Source organism: Entelurus aequoreus, linkage group LG03 (genome assembly GCF_033978785.1).
Source record: "Entelurus aequoreus isolate RoL-2023_Sb linkage group LG03, RoL_Eaeq_v1.1, whole genome shotgun sequence".
NCBI classification, from domain to species: domain Eukaryota; kingdom Metazoa; phylum Chordata; class Actinopteri; order Syngnathiformes; family Syngnathidae; genus Entelurus; species Entelurus aequoreus.
The window spans coordinates 17176444-17197970 of record NC_084733.1 but is presented as its reverse complement, the minus strand read 5'-3'; the positions used below and the strand labels follow the sequence as shown (position 1 = coordinate 17197970).

Here is a 21527-nt window from a genome sequence, read left to right as displayed (position 1 = left end):
AACAGGTATAAAAGAAAGGGCATCTCTATCCTCCTTCAAAACCACAATAAAAGTTCACCTCCAGGCAGCTACAACCCTAAACTAACACCCTCCCCGGATTGTTAATAATCAAATGTAAACAATCAAATGCAGATACTTTTTCTTATGCCTTCTGATTTCTCTCTCTCTCTCTCTCTCTCTCTCTCTCTCTCTCTCTCTCTCTCTCTCTCTCTCTCTCTCTCTCTCTCTCTCTCTCTCTCTCTCTCTCTCTCTCTCTCTCTCTCTCTCTCTCTCTCTCTCTCTCTCTTTCTCTGTCCACTACTTGCTGTCCATATCCTACCAAGTCAGACCTACACTGTTCCAATATCCATTTCTCTGTTCTCGATTGTTGATGACTGATGATAACAACCAAACTTAACCCCCCCCCTCCTCCACACCCCGGATTGTAAATAATTCAATGAGATTATTTTGTGTGATGACTGTATTATGATGATAGTATATATCTGTATCATGAATCAATTTAAGTGGACTCCGACTTAAACAAGTTGAAAAACTTATTCGGGTGTTACCATTTAGTGGTCAATTGTACGGAATATGTACTTCACTGTGCAACCTACTAATTAAAGTCTCAATCAATCAATCAAAGCACCAGTCTGCCAACTCCCGGACCTCCTCTCTGTAGGCTGCCTCGTCCCCCTTTGAGATAAGGTCCGGAACCTGCTCAGTGGCCTAGTGGTTAGAGCAGTGGTTCTTAACCTGGGTTCGATCGAACCCTAGGGGTTCGGTGAATCGCCCTCAGGGGTTCGGCGGAGCCTACGCCGCGGAGGTCAAGACGCACCCGACTATCGTGTGAATAAAAACTTCTCCCTGTCGGCGTATTATGAATACCCCCAAACGATGTTCCCTCTAATTTTCCATCTGATTTGCAGGTGTGTAATTTGTTGTGAGTTCATGCACTGTGTTGGTTTTGTTCTTTGAACAAGGTGATGTTCATGCACGGTTCATTTTGTACACCAGTAAAAAAAACATATAACTATGTCTTGAATTTGAATTATTATTATTATTATTTTTTCACTAAAGAAGGCTTCGGTGAATGCGCATATGAAACTGGTGGGGTTCGGTACCTCCAACAAGGTTAAGAACCACTGGGTTAGAGTGTCCGCCCTGAGATCGGTAGGTTGTGAGTTCAAACCCCGGCAGAGTCATACCAAAGACTATAAAAATGGGACCCATTACCTCCCTGCTTGGCATTCAGCATCAAAGGGTTGGAATTGGGGGTTAAATCACTAAATTATTCCCGGGCGTGGCCACCGCTGCTGCTCACTGCTCCCCTATGGGGATGGGTCAAATGCAGAGGACAATTTCACTGCACCTAGTGTATGTGTGACAATCATTGGTACTTTAACTTTACTCTATAAAGGGTCGCCAACAGTCCCTTGAAAAACAGAATTGTCCCGTATGAAGAAACAAAAGTACGTGTTCCGTATTGAGCTGTCAAGTGACGCACTGTGTTCCATATTTTTTATTGCCGTGAAAATAAAAAATAGTCTGTAAAAAAATCAATAGATTGCATCGAATGACAACAGTTTCCCGCAGGCTAAGACTAAACCAAAAGATGCCAGCATGTCTGAATGCTCACCTATCAGACTCATTGCAGTTTGTCTTTTCTGCCATCTGTTTACTCTTATTGCCTTGGCTGTCACTCTGCCACAGCTTGGCGGCAGCTAGCTATAGTTGTTTGCATAGTTTCTGGAATTCAGACTCTAAATGTAACTTTTTACCACAGTGACATTTTTCTATGATAAAAAGATGCAAAAGGGAGACGTTCAGAGATCGCATTTGTCTGCGCTAAATGCGGCTCTCACATCTACTATCTTAGCGGCTCACTTTTTTAGAAGTGTCGTTTAACAGGTCCGCTCTCTTGTTGTCATTATAATAATGATGTATTGTCCTTAGGGATGATACTCGAAACCGGTTTTCCCGGTTGTTTGATAAGAAAAGAACCGAGTCCTCGAACTCGAATCCCTTTTTGAGAACCGGTACCTGTTATCGAGACCACTATAGTAAAGGAAAAGAGTTGATTATTTATTCGAATCCCGTCCCGACCAGAAATGCTCCGTGGGACATCACAAGAATTGACGTCATGTAGCTCAGTCATTAGGCGCAGATAGCGAAAGCAGGAAAACAATGGACGGGAAAAAGCGCTCCAAGATGTAATAAAGTTCAAAACAAAAGCTATAATCCATCGAATAACTTTACTGAGAGATTTTAGCAGGGTAAAACACATGACGAACACTTTTACGACCAACCGGAAACATAGCAACCAGGCTAGCAACGCACCTCCTTTACGGCAGCTGTAGCAACGTTCTTAAAACAACCGGACCACATACATATATATACAACACATCTCCCTTTTTTAACTTTTGTTTTTCTTTCCTTGTAAACAAAACAAAATCACATTGTAGATGTGTTGTCTGTCTAATTATAAATAATGCAGACGAGGGGTGTTGGCTGAGTTCTTGACGTTTACTTTCACAGCGTGGCAACATGCAACACTTTTCGGGGCTAATGCGCATGCTCGTAACTCCCGTTGCATGCTGGGTAGTGTAGTTGTTATAATCTCTAGCTCATAACATTTTTCCCCCTATAAAGAAATAATGTTAACTCAATAAAGTGTATTTCTTTTTTTAGCTTTAACTTTTCATTTTTTAGCATTGTAACCACATTTGCAAACAACTTTTCTCTTCATAGAATTTTCTTTCAATAAAGAAATAAAGTGCAAAAATGTCAAAGCATCATAACAAACAGTTATGTCAAATAACAGCAGAAGTGCACTTTTTGGAGAGCTGTATTATTTTCAGTTTTGTGCCCAAGGGACTGATTTTATTTAACACTATATTATTATTTATACACCTATTGTGATCACAGAGACAGGTTGTTTTTGTGTTACTGTATATATTTGTTTCTCTGAAAAATCCCACTTAATATACTTTGGGTAACAACAGTCAATATTTATTTATTTTATTTTATTTTTTTAGGTGGGTAACAGTCAATATTTATTTATTTATTAGATTTCATTTTTAAATTATATAATAAAAGTGAGCTTTTGTTAAACCAAATATTGTGTGTTTTTTTCCATATACAACAACCTATCTGGACTCGATAAGAGAATCGATAAGGAATCGGTTCGATAAGAGGATTCGATAATAGGCTCGAACTCGATAATTCCTTATCAAACATCATCCCTAATTGTCCTTAAAACATCAGTTGTGTATCTAAGTTGTTGAACATTCCATTGGTATTTGTATTGCTCCATTTGTAGTGCATTGTCATTTCCGCATTATTAATATTGCTGCGAATCTTTTGGTGTCCCACGATTCGATTCAATATCGATTCTTGGGGTCACGATTAGATTATAAATCGATTTTTGGGATTCAAAGCGATTCTCAATTCAAAAACGATATTTTCCCGATTCAAAAGGATTCTCTATTCATTCAATATATAGGATTTCAGCAGGATCTACCCCAGTCTGCTGACATGCAAGCAGAGTAGTAGATTTTTGTAAAAAGCTTTTATAATTGTAAAGGACAATGTTTTATCAACTGATTGCAATAATGTAAATTTGTTTGAACTATTAAATAAACCAAAAATATGACGTATTTTATCTTTGTGTAAAATATTGGACACAGTGTGTTGTCAAGCTTATGAGATACGATGCAAGTATAAGCCACTGTCACACTATTGTTCTTTTTTTTTCTTTTTTTTATAAATGTTTAATGATAATGTCAATGAGGGATTTTTAATCACTGCTATGTTGAAGTTGTAACTAATATTGATACTGTTGTTGATAATATTCATTTTTGTTTCACTACTTTTGGATTGTTCTGTGTCGTGTTTGTGTCTCCTCTCAGTTGCTCTGTTTATTGCAGTTCTGAGTGTTGCTGGGTCGGGTTTGGTTTTGGAACTGAATTGCATTGTTATGGTATTGCTGTCTATTGTTTTGTTGGATTGATTAATAAAACTTCTTTTTTTTTTTATTTAAAAAAAAAATTTATTTTTGAAAAATTTGAATCGATACTGAATCGTACAACGTGAGAATGGCAATTTGAATTCGAATCGATTTTTTTTCCCACACCCCTAAATATTAATATTTACTTCATTAACTGCTTCTTTGCTATCACTTTTTGTATCATATTTGTATATATTATATTTGCTGATGCTGTTCTGTTGTTGTTATTGTTGTCTCTATGTCTTATCCCCCCCGTCTCCGCAATTTTCCCCTCTGTTTTCCTTATTTTCTCTTTCTATTCCCTCCTGCTTTGGTCCTGCTGCGACCAAACATTAATATAAATTCCTTTTAATAAAGTCAAATACATATAAGGCAACAAGAGAAGTATCCTACACTTCTCTTTGGTAGAGTAAATCTGTACAGCAAATATGGGCATCTACATCAACAATATGATTTGCCGGAGTAGCTGGACAGGACAAAAAAAACACTTTATGATTATGATAGTGACACTACACAAGATCAGGGGTCTGCAACCCAAAATGTTGAAAGAGCCATATTGGACCTAAAATACAAAAAAATAATCTGTCTGGAGCCGCAAAAAAATCAAAAGCCTTGTATAAGTGTTATAATAAAGACAACACATTATGTAAGTGTCTATATTAGCTATATTAGCCTACTATCAAAATGACTATGTGTCTTAGGCTGACGCAAATCTTTGTTGACAGAAATGTTGAAATATAATATTTATTCTACACATTTTTCCAACATTCAAAATCATTAGTTAAATGGAGGCTTCTCAGATGGTGAGATAACTCCTGGAAATTACTGGCTTAGAAATGCCAAAGGTATAGATGTGTGTGTTCAAGTTTAAGGAAACGGTAGACTGTCTTCTTCTAGTAGATTTATTACAATCTTTGCAAGCTGGGTCTATAACTGCACACAAACAACTATCAGAAATGCAGTCAATATTACATACAGATAATGTGTCATGAGACATGCACATATAAATCAAATTAGGAGGACTTAAAGGAAATTAAATGAGCTCAAATATACCTACACGAGGCATAATGATGCAACATGTACATACAGCTAGCCTATTTAGCATGTTAGCATTGATTAGCTTGCAGTAATGCCGTGACCAAATACTCCTGATTAGCCCTCCACACAAGTCAATAATATCAACAAAGCTCACCTTTGTGCCTTCACGCAAAACATTAAAAGTTTGGTGGACAAAATGAGACAAAAAAGGAGTAGCGTAAAACACGTCTTAGAAAGTCAGAGAAAGTTGTAAATGTAAACAAACTACGCTGAGTTCAAGGACCGCCAAAATTTGTAGGACAAAACGGCGCTCACCAAATAGTCCCTAATCACTGCAGCATGTTTAATAGAAACAGTGTGATTTCTAACAATTAGGGAGGTTTGTGTCATGTTTGTCCTCCTACAGAAACCACATTAAAACAAAAAATATATTTTTTCCTCATCTTTTTCCATTTTCATACATTTTTGAAAAAGCTCCAGAGAGCCACAAGGCCGGCGCTAAAGAGCCGCATGCGGGTTGAGAGCCGCGGGTTGCCGATCCTCGCACTAGATCAGAGGTTCTTAACCTGGGTTCGATCGAACCCTAGGGGTTCGGCGGAGCCTCCGCCGCGGAGGTCAAGACACACCCGACTCATCGTGTAAATAAAAACTTCTCCCTATCGCCGTATTATGGATACCCCCAAACAATGTTCCCTCTAATTTTCCATATGCGTGGACCTACTCAGTGGCCTAGTGGTTAGAGTGTCCGCCCTAAGATCGGTAAGTTGTGAGTTCAAACCCCGGCCGAGTCATACCAATTACTATAAAAATGGGAGCCATTACCTCCCTGCTTGGCACTCAGCATCAAGGGTTGGAATTGGGGTGTTAAATCACCAAAAATTATTCCCGGGCGTGGCACTGCTGCCCACTGCTCCCCTCACCTCCCAGGGGGTGAACAAGGGTGATTGGTCAAATGCATAGGACAAATTTCGCCACACCTAGTGTGTGACAATCATTGGTACTTTAACTTAGATGTGCACACTGTGGCCACACCAGCAGCACACCTGTCCCAAACCTGACTAATACCAAGTTAATGACCCCAAAAGGGACAAGCGGTAGAAAATGGATGGATGTTTTATTATTATAATCAAATGACAGCAGTCATTTCCATGGGATTATTTTCTAAAATAAGTGTTTTGGCCCACTTACAATGACAATAACAAAAAATATAGTTTTTCATGAACTGTGTACTAGTATTGTATGTCTGGGTGGGGTTCCTGCTTAGGTAATAATTTGTACCCTTTTCCGATATCGCATTTAGTTCCCACTAAAACATTCACATGTTGCACAATTAGATGTAAACATGGGATCATGTGTACATTCCTGTAACGTTGTGTTTGTAAAATATATCTTTATTAGTATTTCTTTAATATAATATTAATCATTTCATGATTAATATTTATAAATTAAGAATAAATTAAGAAGAAAAAAAAAATTTCACTAAAGAAGGGTTCGGTGAATGCGCATATGAAACTGGTGGGGTTCAGTACCTCCAACAAGGTTAAGAACCACTGCACTAGATGATCAGGGCGATAGAGTAACTCACCAAAGGGTCATATAATCATATAATAAAAGTATTAAAATCTGACATTTTGCTTCTATTTAAAAACTAATTATCACAATATACTGTAGATCGAGTTATAGTAAATTCTAAAAATAAAACTATCTGTGTAAATCAGGGGTGTCCAAACTATGGCGTCTTCATTCCGGCCTGTGAAACGTCGCAAGTTTAATAAGACGGTTGGCCCGCGAGATGTCTTAAGATGTCGTTTTTCCGCGACGATCATCCCATCTAAATGGGAATATATGAACATTATAGCAGTCGGCATCCTAATGACAGCAGACCTCGTACAGCAAGTGATGTTTTATTATGTTTGTTAGCTGTCATACAGTCAGTGATGATGAAAAAAAAAAGCAAACATTGTGCTGCGTTTTTTAAATTAGTGCGCCACGTATGCTTAAAATGATCAAAATATGTGAATATTAAATGTTATTATAAATGTGCCTGTTGCGACATTACATATATACTTACATTGTGTATACAAAACCATAATGGAGGTGTTTAGATGCTTTTAGGGGCTCTATGGGCAGAATTGAACGGCTATCATAGGCTCTACTGTAAGCGTACTTTTGATCGAATGTATTTAATATTTAGAATGCATTAAAAAAAAAAATCCATCCGTCATGTTTTTCATAATGATTGTGAAAAAAGTTTAATACTGCACAGCCCTAGTATATATATGAATGTCCATACTGTATACATATATATGTATGTGTGTATGTATATATAAATATGCAACTGAACTCTAAAATGTATTCAACAGACAAGAATATGCAAGTTGCCTCCCTTCCACCTTTGTAGATAGTTTGAAAATCATTTCACACAAATAAAAAAGGCAATATAAAAGTTTTGTCGACCAGACCTGCAAGGTAGGGATGTGCGTATCGATCCTGTGGTATCGATATATCGATACTCACACGCTACTCATTTGGCATCACTTTTCTGAAAAAAGTATCGATATAAACCAAAAAACGGCGTGTGGGGGGTGCAAGCATCACTTTCAGATGTTTTTGATGACTTACTTAACTTACTATGTGCTGGGACACCCCTGTACCTGGCAGAGTCTAGAGCTGGCCCAGTCACGTCACAGGAGACAGCGAATGAGCGTCGTCAACGTGCAACACACACACAGCCAGCCGACAGCGTTGTTACTTTTCCTGAACAGCAATCTGAGACTTCAGTAAAGTGTGACGTGTGACGACATATCTCGAGTACACTAAAGGTGTAATGGTGTCAGACATTTTTGTAGATCATTTTTCCAAGTTCATTTTCTCAGGGAACTGTCTTTCGTATGCAGGTTTATCGGACAAGGAAATCCTAGTTTATTGTGATGAGGAAAATATTGACTTTGCTTCAGAGAAGTGTTATAAGTTTACTTCCACAACGAGGTTTGAAACATAACATTGTTATGAATAAATGTTTTTTTAAGCTTTTTCTACCAAGACTTTTTATTTTGAGAAATAAGAAAAGTGAAAATGTGTATATTTTTGTTTATATTTAATTTATTTTTCATATTTATGTTATTTATTTTAATTTTACTTTTATTATATATTGACCATAATGAATGTGGTATAAATGGTCTGTATTTGTCTTGTGATTTGTCTTAAATAATAACAATAGTAATAATATTTTTGACTGACAAAAATTGCCAATAAGAAATTAATGGTATCGGTATCAGTATCGATGAAAATGCAAGAAAAAGTATCGGTATCGTATCGAATCCTAAAAGTGTGGTATCGCCCATCCCTACTGCAAGGTGTCCCTATTTTTTTATTTCTTTTCATGGAGTTGACAACACTACCACCATATGATGCCGAGTTCATATTTCCTTTTTTTGATGAGCATAGTTCATATTTTGGTGTAAGAACAAAATATGCTAGCTGAAACTCAGGTTTTTTGATAACCATTTAGCGTTGTGAGATCTTCAAACTTTTGTGTTTCTTAATGGAAATTTGAGACTTGGAGGTATTTTGAGGTCGCTTATTGTGCTGTTTAAATGAATATACAAATGTCAAGGAGGACTACTTGTTGCTGCCTGCTATTGTGATTCGTCTGTGTCCTCTGCGGAGTCAGCCTTGTTAAAGTTGCAATTTCTTAATTTACATTTGGGAGGTTTTAATGCACTTTAATTGCTTGTAATAATCTGCAGTAATTTAGGAGTCTAAATGAAGTCGTCGCATAGGACTAAAACCGAAATAACATGTTTTTCTTTACTTTTTTCTGACACGTTGTTGTGAAATTCAGGGTCTTGTGTGTTTTGTGTCTTCCAGTACATTGTGAAATGCAGCCAGCTTTGTTGTGTTGTTACCCTCTTGCAGTCCCCAGGGCTGTTCATGGAGCCAAGCCGTGGAGGCGTTTGGGCTGTTTTCGCTTGTAAATGCTAAACGGGGCTGAAGGAATCCAGTCACACACTGCGTTGCTTTGCTTGTAACTCCCAGGCTCCAGTGTCATCCGGAACATGCCAGGGATTGTAGCTCATTTAGGAAAGGGGGCTTGGTGGGAAAGTTAGTGACGGGTAGCTTCGCCAACAAACAAATCCAAAAACAAGAATTTAAGACGCTTCCTCTGTTTGACTGAGCTTCTATGTATACACCCCACACTTCTCGAAGGACAGCTTTGTAGAGTTGAAAGCAGGCTTTGCTACGCATCTTAAAATAAAGCCAGAGCTCTGCCAACTACCTGCCAGCCAGCTACAAACATTAAAGCTGTAAGTTCGCTCAGTCTGTTTTTCTTTAGCGACGAGGCTAACCTAGCATGATGGTGTTGTTAAAATGTAGGCATAGTGTTAGCACGTAGCTTACATAGCTGTGCTAGTGTTGCTAACATGTGTGTCCTCCTGTCCTACTCCTTAATGTTACATTGTTGTACACTGCAAATTATTTGCAATTTGCCAAGGTTGGAAATTGTATTTCTCAAAATTTCCCTAGTTGTAAGAGCTATTTATTTATTTTTAGTCATCGACTAATCTTAATTTTAGCATGAATACCAGTAATTAAATGTTTTCTATACTAATTTAAAAATGCAAAAATTTAGAAAGATATTTTTTTTGCAGGTTGAATGCTTGCTTTCAAAATAAAATACTTATTCTGCCTTAAGGGTCCTGCTAATTTCTACATATACAAATATTGATTTAGGGTGTCTAGATCGGTAGGTTGGAGTTGAAATCCCAGCCGAGTCATACCAAAGACTATAAAAATGGAACCCATAACCTCCCTGCTTGGCACTCAGCAACAAAGGGTTGGAGTTGGGGGTTAAATCACCAAAAATGATTCCCGGGCGCGGCGCCGCTGCTGCCCACTGCTCCCCAAGGGGATGGGACAAATGCAGAGGACAAATTTCACCACATCTAAGTGTGTGTGTGACAATCATTGGTACTTTAATCTTTAATCTTAATCTTATCAAGTAAAATGATTTGTCCGTACAGCTAGTTAAAGGGAAACTGCACTTAATTTTTAAAAATGTTGCCCATCATACCCAATCATTATGAAAGACATGGCGATAGATGATATATATTTTTTTTGCATTCTAAATATTAAATAGATGCAATAAAAAGTATGCTAATAATTGAAACCTATGGGAGCCGTGCAATTCCACCTTCAAAGCCCTTAAAAACATCCAAACACCTCCATTAAGGTTTTATATACACAATGTAAGTATTTTATTTAATGTAGTAACAGGCACATTTTTAATTTTTACGTATTTTTTATCATTTTAAGCATTAATTTAAAAAAATGCATCACGAAGTTTTGCTCTTTATGTTTTTCTTCATCACTGAATTATTACTCACTGCAGACTTTATGAGAGCTAACAAACATAATACAATGTCACTTACCGTGCTGTCATTAGGTTGCCGACTGCTAGGATGTTCATATATTCCCATTTAGATGAAGAATGTCTCATAATCCATACAAAGAAATGGGGGGTGAGGGGAATCGGACCAAGCGTCTTTTTGTGTTGTTCTGGCCATCATTGGGTCCTAAATGGCTGTCAAAGTGTACCAACTTGTTGGAATACCTACTCAGACTTATTCTGTCCAGGTGAGAGACATAATTTGTAATCTACAATAAAATTTACAGGGAGCAAGGAAGCAGCAGACCACTCGATGATGCAAACACAAGGACACACGGTAGTGATCACAGCACCTCTATGAATAGTTTGTCTGCGTCAGCGCTCATAATAACAATATCACTAATACTTGGTTAATATTCAAGGCACAAAATGTAAATGGAGTATTGTGTACGGTTTTTGAATGGTTATTTATTGGATTTTATGGGTGAAATAGTGGAGCTCCCATTGGCTCCGCAATGAGCAGACTTGTATTTATATTTAGAATGCATTAAATAAAAATCCATCCGTCGTCATGTCTTCCATAATGATTGTGAGCGATAGGCAACATTCCAAAAAAACCGTGCAATTCCCTTTTAATTTCACTGGTTTTTAGAATTTTTCCTAAAATGTAGTTTTATATTTTGACAGCTGTTTTTTGCCATGTACTGTATGTGATGTACTGCATCGTTGGACAAGTACAGAGTTACAGTAAAAAAAGTCGATAGATTTGCGCTTCACACTCTGAGACAGTAGTTCATAAGCATTAAAGCTACAGACACATTGGGGTGTAAACGCTTTTTTAAACTGTCTAAATTCCAAAATCAATGCTAGATTTTGGACAATACACTTCCAATACACTATTGAGTGACCTGAAACGTATTTACTCTTTTTGAAAAATAGCAGACGTTGGCCTTTTACGCATTGGTTGTTCATGTTGGCATCCTTCCATCCTTCGCAACTGTAACTAATTACCCTGTTGCCCAATTCAACAAGCTGGTAATGTTGATGAAATACAACTGTGCTGTCATCACTGACATCTGCATCACCTTAAAAGTTAGACGAGGCTAATGAGCGTTAGTTTAAAAGCCTACTGAAACCCACTACTACCGACCACGCAGTCTGATAGTTTATATATCAATGATGAAATCTTAACATTGCAACACATGCCAATACGGCCGGGTTAGATTAGTAAAGTGCAATTTTAAATTTCCCGCGAAATATCCTTCTGAAAACGTCTCGGTATGATGACGTTTGCGCGTGACGTCACGGATTGTAGCGGACATTTTGGGACAGCATTGTGGCCAGCTATTAAGTCGTCTGTTTTCATCGCAAAATTCCACAGTATTCTGGACATCTGTGTTGGTGAATCTTTTGCAATTTGTTTAATGAACAATGGAGATAGCAAAGAAGAAAGCTGTAGGTGGGAAGTGGTGTATTAGCGGCCGGCTGCAGCAACACAAACACGTAGCGGCTACGTCGTAGCCGGTGTTTCATTGTTTACATTCCCGAACGATGACAGTCAAGCTTTACCATTGGCCTGGGACAACAGAGACTCTTACCAGGAGGACTTTGAGTTGGATACGCGGTACCGTGAGTACGCAGCTGCGGCTTCCAAACATTTGATCGCTTGCCCGTACGTGCGTGCCGCTATGTGCATGTCACGTACGTAACTTTGGGGAAATATATGTGCTGTATGAACTTTGCGGAGGTGAACGGTACTTTGGGCTGTGGGATTGAGTGTGTTGTGCGGGTGTTTGATTTGTATTGGCGGGTTATATGGACGGGAGGGGGGAGGTGTTTATGTGGGATTAATTTGTGGCATATTAAATATAAGCCTGGTTGTGTTGTGGCTAATAGAGTATATATATGTCTCGTGTTTATTTACTGTTTTAGTCATTCCCAGCTGAATATCAGGTCCCACCCGCCTCTCACAGCATCTTCCCTATCTGAATCGCTTCCACTGCCCTCTAGTCCTTCACTCTCACTTTCCTCATCCACAAATCTTTCATCCTCGCTCAAATTAATGGGGAAATCGTCGCTTTCTCGGTCCGAATCGCTCTCGCTGCTTGTGGTCATGATTGTAAACAATGTGCAGATGTGAGGAGCTCCACAACCTGTGACGTCACGCTACTTCCGGTATAGGCAAGGCTTTTTTATCAGCGACCAAAAGTTGCGAACTTTATCGTCGATGTTCTCCACTAAATCCTTTCAGCAAAAATATGGCGATATCGCGAAATGATCAAGTATGACACATAGAATGGATCTGCTATCCCCGTTTAAATAAGAAAATCTCATTTCAGTATGCCTTTAACTTGGTCCTTAAGGGAGACACTTTTTAATTGGCAAAAAAAAGTCGATTACAGTGCAACAGGGTTAGCGAGGTCGTACGCCCTGCACGGCCTTCCTTCGCGAGGCGGCTGGTGAACTGGGGACTGTGGCTGATTGCGGAGGGAAAGAAACAAAATTAAAGTGCACGCCAAACTTGTAAATGCCTTGGCGGGATGTAAAGTCTTCTAGCAAGTGCGGTTGTGCTGCTCGAAAATAAGGCGATATAAGTACAGCTTGTAAAAGGCCTTTAATGGCGGAGTCGGATTGGATTTTCTCACATTATACACCAAGTTGCATAACCCAAGGAAAAATGAAGTGCACTCCTCAGCCGTAACCAGCAGAGGAGCTGATTATTCAGTCTTGATTACCGTAGTTTGTGATCAAAGGGCATACCAAGCAATTTGTACAATCATTTGGCATGCTTGGCACCTAAAGTTGACGCCTAACTTGTCCTTGTTAGGGTCTCTGAGTAAGCTGGGGGCCCAAACCAAGTTTAATGAAGAAAACAAGATGTTCATTATCCTGATACATTGTGTTGTTTGTGGAAGTAGTAATATACTAATTTTACTGTCTTTAAGTTTGTTCAATAAGAAGTTTATTTATTATACATAACAGTTCAAACTTGGTGCATTATGAGGTAAAATTCTTTTTTTTGGAGACTTTCATGAAGATTTAAGGTATCAGTTGCTAAAAACGCAATAACTTGGGGAAAAACAACACGATTGACTATGGTGGGGAAAAAACCACGATATAAACGGGCAAACATTTGTGGTCCATGGCACAATTGCGTTGTGTAGAATATCGCTTCATATGGGACCACACTATATCGAACTTGGGTGTATATTTTTGCTTCTTCGACGTCAAAGGCAGTGTAGTTGTACACAAAATTCAACCAAAAACAATAAACATAATACAAACCCCGTTTCCATATGAGTTGGGAAATTGTGTTAGATGTAAATATAAACGTAATACAATGATTTGCAAATCCTTTTCAACCCATATTCAATTGAATGCACTACAAAGACAAGATATTTGAAGTTCAAACTCATAAACTTATTTTTTTTTTTGCAAATAATAATTAACTTAGAATTTCATGGCTGCAACATGTGCCAAAGTAGTTGGGAAATGGCATGTTCACCACTGTGTTACATGGCCTTTCCTTTTAACAACACTCAGTTGACGTTTGGGAACTGAGGAGACACATTTTTTAAGCTTCTCAGGTGGAATTCTTTCCCATTCTTGCTTGATGTACAGCTTAAGTTGTTCAACAGTCCGGGGTCTCCGTTGTGGTATTTTAGGCTTCATAATGCGCCACACATTTTCAATGGGAGACAGGTCTGGACTACAGGCAGGCCAGTCTAGTACCCGCACTCTTTTACTATGAAGCCACGTTGATGTTACACGTGGCTTGGCATTGTTTTGCTGAAATAAGCAGGGGCGTCCATGGTAACGTTGCTTGGATGGCAACGTATGTTGCTCCAAAACCTGTATGTACCTTTCAGCATTAATGGTGCCTTCACAGATGTGTAAGTTACCCATGTCTTGGGCACTAATATACCATCACAGATGCTGGCTTTTCAACTTTGCGCCTATAACAATCTTTTCCTCTTTGGTCCGGAGGACATGACGTCCACAGTTTCCAAAAACAATTTGAAATGTGGACTCGTCAGAACACTTTTCCACTTTGTATCAGTCCATCTTAGATGAGCTCAGGCCCAGCAAAGCAGACGGTGTTTCTGGGTGTTGTTGATAAACGGTTTTCGCCTTGCATAGCAGAGTTTTAACTTGCACTTACAGATGTAGCGACCAACTGTAATTACTGACAGTGGGTTTCTGAAGTGTTCCTGAGCCCATGTGGTGATATCCTTTACACACTGATGTCGCTTGTTGATGCAGTACAGCCTGAGGGATTGAAGGTCACGGGTTTAGCTGCTTACGTGCAGTGATTTCTCCAGATTCTCTGAACCCTTTGATGATATTACGGAGCGTAGATGGTGAAATCCCTAAATTCCTTGCAATAGCTGGTTGAGAAAGGTTTTTCTTAAACTATTCAACAATTTGCTCACGCATTTGTTGACAAAGTGGTGACCCTCGCCCCATCCTTGTTTGTGAATGACTGAGCATTTCATGGAATCTACTTTTATACCCAATCATGGCCCCCACCTGTTCCCAATTTGCCTGTTCACCTGTGGGATGTTCCAAATAAGTGTTTGATGAGCATTCCTCAACTTTATCAGTATTTATTGCCACCTTTCCCAACTTCTTTGTCACGTGTTGCTGGCATCAAATTCTAAAGTTAATGATTATTTGCGAAAAAAAAAATGTTTATCAGTTTGAACATCAAATATGTTGTCTTTGTAGCATATTCAACTGAATATGGGTTGAAATTGATTTGCAAATCATTGTATTCCCTTTATATTTACATCCAACACAATTTCCCAACTCATATGGAAACAGGGTTTGTATTATATTATATTATATATATATATATATATATATATATATATATATATATATATATATATATATATATATATATATATATATATATATATATATACTGTATGTGCTTTTATGATTATGATCATGCTTTATTTTGATTATGTGTAAGAGTCTTTAAAAGCGCTATATACTGTAAATGAAATTAAGTTTTTATATTAAAACCCCTTTGAAGGTAGAATTAATATCACGGCTCTTATATCGGATGTCATTAGATGGTGCAAGCACAATCATAATGTTGCTGCGGGATGGTGCATTCAGAATTACATTGGCTACAGCTGAGCTCCACCACATTATGTTCTACTGTATAATTAGTTGTGCAGCTTAAAGTATGGTGTTTAATTTCAGACTAATTGAAAGATTGTTCTGAAGACTCGCTCCAAGCCTCGGAGGAAGCGCTGAAATAATGGAACATTGAATCATAATTTCCCCACTGGAGATGGTTTCTGAGCTATTATTTTACCCCCCCTCCCTTCGCTCCTCCTAATTCCAATCTGTCTTTTCTTCCCCTCTGTGTGCCAACAGAACCTAGAGAATGGGCTGCGTCCAATGTAAGGATAAAGAAGCAGCAAAACTCACCGACGAGCGCGACGCCGGCCTCTCGCACAACTCGGGCTACCGCTATGGCTCCGACCCCACGCCGCAGCACTACCCCCCCAACTTCGGGGTCACCACCATCCCAAATTACAACAACTTCCACAGCACCGCCACGCAGGGGGTCACCGTCTTTGGAGGCGTGCACTCGTCCTCGCAGTCGGGCACGCTGCGGTCCCGAGGAGGAACAGGTGAGATGTTCATTGATTTCATAAAGATGAAAGCTCATCCTGCCATCGATGGAAATCCGTTTTAATTTAGTTTTATTCGACTTTTACTACCATTTTAAATAAGCATATGCAATTAGTTTATTATTCCAATTAAAAAAGCTTGTGAAAATGTGTTTAGAATCCAAAAGTCTGCCTTGAAAGCCACAATGTTGTAAAGTTAAAGTACCACTGATAGTCACACCCACACTAGGAGTGGTGAAATTACTTTCGGCATTTGACCCATCCCGTTGTTCCACCCCCTGGGAGGTGAGGGGAGCAGTGAGCAGCAGCGGTGGCCGCTCTCGGGAATCATTTTGGTGATTTAACCTCCAATTCCAACCCTTGATGCTGAGTGCCAAGCAGGGAGGTAATGGGTCCCATTTTTATAGTCTTTGGTATGACTCGGCCGGGGTTTGAACTCACAACCTACCCATCTCAGGGCGGACACTCTAACCCAGTGGTTCTTAACCTGGGTCCGATCGAACCCTAGGGGTTCGGTGAGTCGGCCTCAGGGGTTCGGAGGAGGTCAAAACACACCCGACTCATCGTGTAAATACAAACTTCTTCCTATCGGCGTATTACGGATACGGCAACAGCTGACTGGTTTGCAGGTGTGTAATTTGTTGTGAGTTTATGCACTGTGTTGGTTTTGTTGTTTGAACAAGGTGATGTTCATGCACGGTTCACTTTATGCACCAGTAATAAAACATGGTAACACTTTAGTATGGGGAACATATTCACCATTAATTAGTTGCTTATTAACATGCAAATTAGTAACATATTGGCTCTTAACTAGTCATTATTAAGTACTTATTAATGCCTTATTCGGCATTGGCCTTATTATAACCCTAACCCTCTAACCCTGGCCCTAACCGTAACCAAATAACTCTAAATTAAGTCTTTATTACTTAGAATATGTTCCCCTAGTGTCCAAATAACTCTAAATTAAGTCTTTATTACTTAGAATATGTTCCCCTAGTGTCCAAATAACTCTAAATTAAGTCTTTGTTACTTAGAATATGTTCCCCATACTTACTTTGTTTTCATTGACATGAGGCGCGCTGTGGTGACATTGCTGGTATACGTGCCGCATCGCATGATAGTCAACACACACACACACACACACACACACAGAACTTGCAAGCAGAAACAGTGTGAAGACAGAAGAGCGGCCAATTGCTTTACAATATACAGATACAATAGTTAAAAGATAATGACAAAACAACCAAGGTAAAAAACTAACGACAAAGTACAAGGCGCTATAAACAGCCGTTCTGCAAGTGGTGCTGTAAAACGTAGCTAGCGGCTAAAGTCCCTACGAAGTGTTTTAGCTACTTCTAAATCACAAATCCTCACCTCCATAGCAACAATTAAACGGTTTCTTACAAGTATCTCTGCAGGACGAGGAATTGCTAAACATGCTTCACTACACACTGTAGGAGGATACAATAGCTAACCGCTAACAACAGGCCAGCTCCTGAATGTAAACAAAAGGGTGGTCCACTATACAGACATTGATTGTAACGATACCAAGTACAAGAGCTGTATAAAGTTTTTTAATTTTAACAGAAGTGTAGATAGAACATGTAAAACAGAAAATAACCAGATATGGACAAATAGATTAATCATCCATCCGTCTATATATATATATATATATGTATATATATATATATATATATATATATATATATACTACCGTTCAAAAGTTTGGGGTCACATTGAAATGTCCTTATTTTTGAAGGAAAAGCACTGTACTTTTCAATGAAGATAACTTTAAACTAGTCTTAACTTTAAAGAAATACACTCTATACATTGCTAATGTGGTAAATGACTATTCTAGCTGCAAATGTCTGGTTTTTGGTGCAATATCTACATAGGTGTATAGAGGCCCATTTCCAGCAACTATCACTCCAGTGTTCTAATGGTACAATGTGTTTGCTCATTGGCTCAGAAGGCTAATTGATGATTAGAAAACCCTTGTGCAATCATGTTCACACATCTGAAAACAGTTTAGCTCGTTACAGAAGCTACAAAACTGACCTTCCTTTGAGCAGATTGAGTTTCTGGAGCATCACATTTGTGGGGTCAATTAAACGTTCAAAATGGCCAGAAAAAGAAAACTTTCAACTGAAACTCGACAGTCTATTCTTGTTCTTAGAAATGAAGGCTATTCCACAAAATTGTTTGGGTGACCCCAAACTTTTGAACGGTAGTGTGTATATATATATATATATATATATATATATATATATATATATATATATATATATATATATATATATATATATATATATATATATATATATATATATATATATATATATATATATATTTATGTGTGTGTGTGTGTGCATAAATATGTATGTTGGCACCTATAGATTAGTGTATATATGTATGTATATATATATGTATGTGTGTATATGTGTATGTATATATATATATGTATATATATATATATATATGTATATGTATAGCATAGTGAACATACCAGACAACGTCTCTTTTAGTAGAAAGTACAGTGTAAGCCTATGAAAAACACCTGCGCTGCTAAAGAAGCTGCCCCAAAGGCAGCTGCAAAGAAAGGTGTGCACAAACTTCAGTTCAAAGTCAATTTAAAGAATGATAGATAAAAATAGGTTATCGGGTTGCCTTGAGAAGCATGAAAATATACATATACGGTTTTTAGCACTCAGCATCAAGGGTTGGAATTGGGGGTTAAATCACCAAAAATGGTTCCCGAGCGCGGCCACCGCTGCTGCTCACTACTCCCTTCACCTCCCAGGGGGTAAACAAGGGGATGGGTCAAATGCAGAGGTTAATTTCACCACACCTAGTTTGTGTGTGACAATCATTGGTACTTACATTTTATTTATTTTTTTAAATATTGTACATCTCCACTAAATATTATGTATGTTGTATTTTTGCAGTGTAGATCTTTGTTGAAATTTAGGAAAAACATTATCATTTTTAATTTTCAGCCTTGTGAACCTCCTATTTTCACATTTCCATTTCCATTACCATTGTAACCCATAAGTAACGAGGCTGTCCTTGGACTGGTAAATAGACCATAGGCCTCTCAGAAAGTAAGCATATCTATCTATCACACTCTATTTATTCACAGTTGATTGTTTTTTACTGTAATGTGTTGGCCCTGCGATGAGGTGGCGACTTGTCCAGGGTGTACCCCGCCTTCCGCCCGATTGTAGCTGAGATAGGCTCCAGCGCCCCCCGCGACCCCGAAGGGAATAAGCGGTAGAAAATGGATGGATGGATGGATGGGTTTTGATAGCTTTAAAATGTGTCTTTTGTGTCTTTTTTACTGTAATGTTTTGATAGCTTTAAAATGTGTCTTTTAAAAATGGTTTAAAAGGCCCCACAAAAAACACTTCAGGACTCAAACCCAAGTCTGCAAACCAAAATGGTGGCCTCTTGTTACTATTAATACCACTATCACCACTTCCGAAAGGCCAAACAGCCTCTCTGGCAGAGGACCGCCGAGCAAAAACTGTTGACTTTACTAAAGTGAAATGAAATACGGTCTGTCAGCAAGCCCTACATTTGGCGCCACGTTGTAACCCTTAACAATTTCGGTGCCGCATGGAGAAATCATCGCCCTACTTTTCTCCTAGTTTTTCTTTTTTGTTTTGTTTTTTACCGCAAATGATCTCAAATGAGCCCCATCACATCAGAGACGTTTTGCTTTTTCCTATTTTCCGCCCAGTCCTGTCGTGCCCCGATACATTCATCGAGCCTGGCGGAAGATGGCTGTCCACCAGCTAAGAGTTAATGGAAAACGGGGTGACCCAAATGATTGCTGGAGTTCCACTAAGCCCATCTGAGCAACAGAGAAGAGACGCACAGGCTCGCTCTCTTTTTTTATATCTTAATTTATGCACTATATGTTTATCACTAACTCTCACTTTGATGTCAACCACAGCCCTTTTTTTTCTGCATCTATTTCTGTGGAGTCAGCCCCATATATAAATTTAATAGAAAAAAAATATATATATATATATATATATATAAAGAAGAGATAACCGCAAGAAAATGTGAGGAGAATGCAAACTTAGCCTCGGTTTGAACTGAAAAACCATGTCAGCAATGGTGTTTGCTCCTGCACTACGCCATGATGCACATCTCAGACAATCAAATCGTATTTGACACTTCCAGGCCTATTAGCAGATGTAGGGATCAGTGAAGATAAATGAGATTTGCCTCCTTAATCTGGACCTCATGCCTTAAAGCACTGGGAGGATGCTCCGTGCTGGGGACTTGTCAAGTGTTGCAGAAACCATCACATTGACTGTGAAGTTTTTAAGCCAGTTAAAGTCTAGGTAAGGTGATAAATGTAGGCTCTTGGCATTTGTCTCCAGTAACTGAATCCCCCCCATCCCCCCAACCCCCCCGTGATAGCCAGAAGCTTTGCATTAACTCTTTAAGACCGCTCGCCTTTTGGCTTTGAAATGGCTTCCCTACTGCGTCTGACGCTCCACAGAGCTGCGGGACGTTCTCGTGCATGTCCGTCACAACAAACATGGTATGGTTCATTTGTTTCAGACATTAAGGAGCATCACGTGGACTCATTCGCACAAATAAACATTTCCGAAAAAGAGGATAAAGTAGAGCTTATTTAATCGTATCTTTTTTCCATGAATATCGCAGATGTCAAATTGAGTGCCCACTCGAGGTCATTTTATGAGGCCCACGAAAGCCTAGAAAAATTGTGTCAGAAAAAGTACTTTATCTTGTTTTACTAAATGTGTTCGTTCTTTCTGTTTTGACAGAAAAAAATACATGTACTTCATGCAAATTGTATATATTTGTATTCAATATTATCTGATGTTGTAACAGATTATATTGTCATACCTTACATTTTATCTTGTAAAATAGAAATATATACTCAAATATCTGCTTGACTTATGTATGAATCTGCAATAATAATGTTATCTTAATTATGTAATGTTAATTACATTTGTATGACTTAATGTTGGAAAGTGGTTATTATCTCTAACAATAATGCACTATCCGTTTTGTGTTTCCCAATAATACAACAAATATTAAGTTATCATACATTACAAACATGTTCCATTAGAATACAAATATCTGATTGACTTATGATTTAAAAGCAAGTCATCCATTAAATTGAACATTGTAAAAATTAGGGGTGTGGGAAAAAATCGATTCGAATTCGAATCGCTTTTCTCACATTGTGAGATTCAGAATCGATTCTCATTTTTAAAAAATCTATTTTTATTTTTTTTTAATTTAAAATTTTTTTTAATTTTTTTTAATTTTTTATTAATCAATCCAACAAAACAATACACAGCAAAACCATAACATTGCAATCCAATTCCAAAACCAAACCCGACCCAGCAACACTCAGAACTGCAATAATCAGAGCAATTGAGAGGAGACACAAACACGACACAGAACAAATCAAAAG

At 38.3% G+C, this 21527-nt stretch overlaps 1 protein-coding gene across 1 annotated transcript in view; it reads left to right on the top strand.

Annotated features, from left to right (window-relative positions):
• LOC133646226 (tyrosine-protein kinase fyna) overlaps window positions 1-21527 on the top strand; it is an 89763-nt gene that overhangs the window by 27221 nt on the left and 41015 nt on the right. Inside the window, exon 2 of the mRNA XM_062041387.1 lies at window positions 15807-16066. Coding sequence (XP_061897371.1) covers window positions 15817-16066 — 250 coding nt within the window. The 5' untranslated portion in view covers window positions 15807-15816. The remainder of the gene's footprint in view (window positions 1-15806; window positions 16067-21527) is intronic.